Here is a 6413-nt window from a genome sequence, read left to right on the forward strand (position 1 = left end):
ACAGAGGAATGGATACAGAAAATGTGGTACATCTACACAATGGAATATTACTCAGCTATCAAAAACAATGACTTTATGAAATTCGTAGGCAAATTGTTGGAACTGGAAAATATCATCCTGAGTGAGAAAAACACACATGGTATGCACTCATCGATAAGTGGCTATTAGCCCAAATGCTTGAATTACCCTAGATGCCTAGAACAAATGAAACTCAAGACAGATGATCAAAATGTGAATGCTTCAATTCTTCTTTAAAAGGGGAACAAGAATACCCTTGGCAGGGAAGGGAGAGGCAAAGATTAAAACAGACACAGAAGGAACACCCATTCAGAGCCTGCCCCACATGTGGCCCATACATATACAGCCATCCAATTAGACAAGATGGATGAAGCAAAGAAGTGCAGGCCGACAGGAGCTGGATGTAGATCGCTCCTGAGAGACACAGCCAAAATACAACAAACACAGAGGCGAATGCCAGCAGCAAACCACTGAACTGAGAATAGGTCCCCTATTGAAGGAATCAGAGAAAGAACTGGAAGAGCTTGAAGGGGCTCGAGACCCCAAAAGTACAACAATGCCAAGCAACCAGAGCTTCCAGGGACTAAGCCACTACCTAAAGACTATACATGGACTGACCCTGGACTCTGACCCCATAGGTAGCAATGAATATCCTAGTAAGAGCACCAGTGGAAGGGGAAGCCCTGGGTCCTGCTAAGACTGAACCCCCAGTGAACTAGACTATGGGGGGAGGGCGGCAAGGGGGGAGGATGGGGAGGGGACACCCATAAAGAAGGGGAGGGGGGAGGGAGATGTTTGCCCGGAAACCGGGAAAGGGAATAACACTCGAAATGTAAATAAGAAATAAAGTTAATAAAAAAAAAAACAAAAACACTGTGGGATCTTTTACTGTCTCTATGCTTTCCAGTCTTGTAAGAAATACTATCTCTTTTTAATGACAAAAAAGAATAGTTTTCCATTATCTGGGAATCACGAAATTACATGCTAACCAAGTGCCTTAGAAGAACACAGTGCATTTACTGTTTTCTTCAAGATCCTGTTTATTCCTCCTCCTTGCGTCTAGACTGCTGATCTCTTTTTACCTTAGGAAGGTGGAAAAGTGAGTTAAGATGAAGAGATGAAAAGAAACAAAAGTAGAGGTTTTCAGAAAAAGACAAAAAAGGATAGAAAGGAAAAAAATCAAGAAATCTATATTTCATTTTAAAAAGAGTAACCATATACTCATATGGTTCCCGAAAATGTGACAGAAAAAAATGAGGCACATGCACTCTATATCCAAAATAAAAGACATAACAAATTATACAAAACTGTAAGGACCAAAGTATACTATGAACAATTTTATACATATATTGACAGATTATTTTAGAGAAAATTTGGGGTCAATTGAAATATAGTGAAAATAGAAAATCTGATTAAAAGCAGGTTTATTAAAACCCAGATATATAGAAGAGGCAGAGAATCTACTCGGGATGAAGAAGGAGACTCAAGGGAAAGGGCAGGAACAATGTATGGCTATCGAGGGTGAACATGATCTAATCACATAATATATAGTATGGAAGTTTCTCAATATAAAGATGACTGAATGTTCACTATGACATTCAATAGCTTATTATCTCACACAAATATTATACACTAATTAGAAACCCCTAATACTGTATCAATGTAGAAAGCAGATTTTGTCGCACCACACATTAAAGTAGACTGTTAATAGGAAAAATGATAAAACTCATGCAGGAACTATATTTGAAACATTTTGTTAATATCAAATACTTTATAAAGAATTTAAAGAACAGGGTAGACAGATGGCTCAGCTCATTTATGATCAAACCTGATGACTCGAGTTTGATCTAAAGAACCCCAGGTAGAAGGAGAGAACTGACTCCTGCAATATGTCCTCTGACCTCCTTCCTTGTGCTTTAAATAATGTGATAAAGTTCAGAGTAACTCAATTTGACAGAGAAAGAATTCCTAAGACAATCTGCAGGAGCAGCTGAATATCCACAGGTGAAAAACAAACTTTTAGTTCTACTTTATTCCATAATAGTTGTTATTTGTGTTGGGCCATACACCTTAAATAAAAACATAAGTCTATGAAATGAATAACAAGCCATGAACAAAACGATTTGTATTTCACTGTAACTCTCATTTTAAGTAAAAGACATCACTAAGAAAACAAAATGTGTCACAAAACTAGACACACATTTTCAGTGTGTATCCTTGACAGATAACTTGGATCCAGAGCAAAATGACAGTACAGAAATTACTAAACTAGAAAGTCTAAATATGGACGCAAGACTGAAAAATTTAATAAAAGGAATATTCATGAATTGTAAACATGAGAGAGATTGCTTAACATAATTAGTTATAAGAAAAATGCAAAGCAACTTTGCAATGAAGTCTTAGCTTATACTTCCTGGAGTGCTTAAAATGAAAAAAAGAATAACACTATCAAAGATGAGCAGGTGGGGAACAACTGGGAAGTGTTTGACATCACTGATGAGATTGTAACATGTTACAGCTGTGTCAAATAAAGTCATCCAGCGGGTTCTGTTAAACATACACCTACCCTCAGTCCTAGCGATTGTACTTGGAGGTTAAGAAATATAGCAGCTTTATTTTCTAATAGCCCAAAGTGGAAAATATTCCAGGTGTTATGATCAGATGGTTAAACCATAGTGCATTTGCAAAATGCAATATTGGTCAGCAATAAGAAGGAATTAGCTGGTATGCTTAGCAGCGCAAGGGTGGGAACTGTTTTCTTTATCTTGTCAGTAGCTACATTTCTCTCCTTTAATCAACATCCTTTGGAAGATAGGAGAGACATTACACTGTGGCATTTCTATGGACACCACTATCAGTTTGGAAGCTGTATCTCCCTTTAGGTTCCTGCATTGTGATCCCTATCTCCATCACAAGTAGCAAATATATCAGATGATGCCTCCTCTGACATGTGATAGATCTCTATATTAAAGTAGGGATACCATTGAATGTGTGTTTCCGCCTTCCAGCCATGTTGGCATCCATGTAAACATTGCTCAAGGGCTAGAGAAAAACAACACAAGGTCTAAGGAGTGAGCTTGAAGCACTATGATTGTGCAGGGCCCCTCTTGAGTAGTCGGAGTGCTCCGTCTCTGATCTGCTTGGTTTTCATCCCATAGATGATGGGGTTGAGCATGGGTGGTACAACCAGGTAGAGGTCAGCCAGGAGGATGTGGACGTGCCTGGGTACGTGTTGACCGAAACGCTGCGTATAGAATGAGAAGAGCCCTGGTGTGTAGAAGAGAAGGATGACGCCCAGGTGGGAGCCACAAGTGCCAAAGGTCTTTGCCCTAGCCTCTTTGGAGGAGAGGCCCAACACAGCCCGGAGGATGAGTGCATAGGATACAGCAATACAAATGGAGTTAGTTCCTACAACTAGTGTGGCTGCTGTGTTGCCATATATATTGTTTGGTTGGGTGCCCCCACAAGCCAGCTTCACCACAGCCATGTGCTCACAGTAGGAGTGTGCTACCACACGGCCACAGTAGCTCAGCCTTGCCAGTAGGCAAGTGAGTGGGGTCATGAGCCCCAGGCCACGGAGCAGAGCAGCAGCCCCTAACTTGCTCACTGACTCTGCGGACAGCAGTGACCCATAGTGCAGTGGCCGGCAGATGGCCAAGTATCGATCAAAGGCCATTGATAACAGGATGCCAGATTCTACAGCTGAGAAGCCATGGATAAAGAACATCTGGGCAGCACAGGCCCCAAAGGCAATCTCAGCTGCATTTGCCCAAAAGAGTGCGAGGAGTTTGGGGACAGTGGAGGTGCAGAGTATCAGGTCAATAGTGGACAGCATGCACAGGAACAGGTACATGGGCTGGTGCAGTGAAGGCTCAGAGCGCACCACCAGCAGGACTGCCATGTTGCCAAGAACTGCTAGGGCATACATGGAACAGAAAGGAAATGCAATCCAAAAGTGGGCTGCCTCCAGGCCGGGAATCCCCATGAGCAGGAAGGAGCTTGGGTTCTGATGGCTGTGGTTCGTGTGTTGCATGGTCAAGCTGAGGAAGAGTCTGTGCGGAAGATCTAAGCTCTGAACTCTATGAAGCCTTAAAGGGATGGGGCAGCTGGGATCATCTTTGTGCTGTAGCTTAACGGTAGCAGAAGCATTTGAGTTAAACTCCACAAAAGAGCATCTGGGATGAGAAGATTGTAAGGCCCTGGGAAATGTACAAAGCAGGACATGGGTTAGCATCGCCCAGGTTCAAAGGAACTCTTTTCAGTTCTGTGTGATTTAACAATGCCTTTGCTGGGAAGTGGGGTGAAGGGCATGGCTGTCGAACCATTTCCATGGTGAAAGTAAGAGCTAGAGCTATTTACATGGCAGTTCTGTCTATAAACCTTTTTGCAAGTTTCTAGTATTGTTTTCTTCAGATTCATCTTCTGTGTGGCAATGTGCAGGGGATGTTAATAATACAGGGCCATTTGGATTGGATGGGAGCCTCAAGTTGTGAAGATTTTTATTGAGGAGAAGCACATGGAGGATAAAGACATCTTGCCCCAAACCACCTGAACCCATAACAACTCATGCATAAGGGTTTGTCTTGACCAGGAATATCAAATCACAGGTAAGGGGCTGAGTCTCTTGCAGACTTCAATGGATGGAAGATTTCCTGGCTCATGTTTGCTGAGATCCTGGACTTGCCTCATCTGTGCTATTTAGCTTTGGCAGCATCGGGTAAGATGATGCAGGATTGGTAGTGTTAGATATCAGGCTGCCTTAGCCATAATAGATGATTTGATGAGGTCACTGAGAGATAATTGTTTGCAAATATCTCCTCTAATAAAAGGTTAAAGTATGTGAAAGGATGGGGAGTGAATTTTAATCTCCAACAAACCACAATACCCAAAGCCAGCAGAGTTAAATTTGGTCCAAAGACAATGACAAACTTTGACACATTTCCACTCCACACTTTCTGCCTCCCTGACCTCTCTCCACCTACACAGGTCTTCTCCTTTGTCTTATATACTAGTCAGCAATATTTGAGAATTTAAGGGAGTGTGGAGATCAAGTGGAAGACATGGGAAGAGGACAGTGGGGCAGAGAGGCTGATGAAAAAGAAAAAAGATCAGAATCAGAATCAGTGGTCGCATGGAGAGAAGTGCTCTCGATACAGTGGGACACAACTGTGTCCTGTTGCTAACTGAAGGAGAAAGTAGAACCAGGAAGATCATCTGGAGGTACCACAGTTGTGTCCCCAACCTAAAGACACAGTATTCCATGCAATTGCTAGCATCAGCTACCTGCACCCAGGGACCCATGAAACTGTCTTGGAGAAAGGCAGGAAAGAAGTAGAGAACTTTCCAATACTGTTATGGCAGAATATCTCTTTTCCATCCTGGTGCTAACTGTAGCTGTCATTCTGGAGTAAGTTATCCTGTCACTTTCTATCTCACTATCCCTATCTAATTATTTCCCGTATAATCTTCTGTGATAGTTCCATTATCTATTCTGGGACCAATAATCTCCACAGGGAATTTCAGCCAACTGGTGATTGAAAGTAGGAGGGGCAGAGGAAATCAGAGTGTGTGGGACCTTGTGAAGTGGCATGAGCATGCTGTCTAAGCTGTGACTTTGTGTGTCCATATAGACCTGAAAAGACTCAGGGACAATTCATAAGACCGGGTTATAGGCAAGCCTCTAGGGCAGTTTTTAAATTAGTGATTGATGGGGGAGCCCAGCCCATTGGGAGTGGTGCTATCTCTGGACTGGTGGTCCTGGCTTCTATAAGAAAGCAGGTTGAGCAAACCATGAGGAACAAGCCCGTAAGCAGCACTCCTTCACAGCCTCTGCGTCAGCTCGTGCCTCAGGGTTCCTGCCCTGTTTTGACTTCCTTTGATGATGAAGAGTGATAAGGAAGTATAATCCAAATAACCCCTCCCATGAAGGAAACAAAGAGACTCACAGGCGATACTGCAGTCAGAAGATCCAGACTCATATATTTACACGACGCTTTCTTCGGTTGCTCATCCCTCACACAATTTCTCTGACAAAGAGAGCAGAAGGCTGAATAACCTAGGCATGAAGCGAACAGACCCATTTCTTTTCTTCTGTTTTCCCCTTAGGCAATTACTCATCACAGCGGATTTACTTTTCTTTTGAATGTCCACTCAAAGAACTTCACCCATCCTTCATGGAGCTACACACCCCAATGTCCTTATGTTCTCCCCCGCCTCTGCCTTAGCTGTATTTGCACAGGGGAGGAAGTGAGGCTGGAAGCGCAGGCACTGAGTATGCTGTACTCAGATTCCAGGACAGATGTCCGGGCTGAAGTACAGCTCATGGTCTTCTCCTTTCCAACTGTCACTAATATCTGAGTTAGGATTCATTAAAAACATCCAGGATGGGAAGATGG

General features: G+C 42.8%; 1 protein-coding gene across 1 annotated transcript; it reads right to left on the minus strand.

The window, feature by feature from the left end:
• Positions 1–3103: 3103 nt before the first annotated feature.
• On the minus strand, positions 3104–4051 carry Or52p2 (olfactory receptor family 52 subfamily P member 2). Its single transcript, NM_001000125.1, is given in 1 exon segment — positions 3104–4051. A coding segment is annotated over 1 exon segment (948 nt).
• Between the last annotated feature and the right edge of the window lie 2362 nt (positions 4052–6413).

The sequence above is a fragment of the Rattus norvegicus genome, chromosome 1 (assembly GCF_021556685.1).
Source record: "Rattus norvegicus strain SHRSP/BbbUtx chromosome 1, alternate assembly SHRSP_T2T, whole genome shotgun sequence".
NCBI classification, from domain to species: Eukaryota; Metazoa; Chordata; class Mammalia; order Rodentia; family Muridae; genus Rattus; species Rattus norvegicus.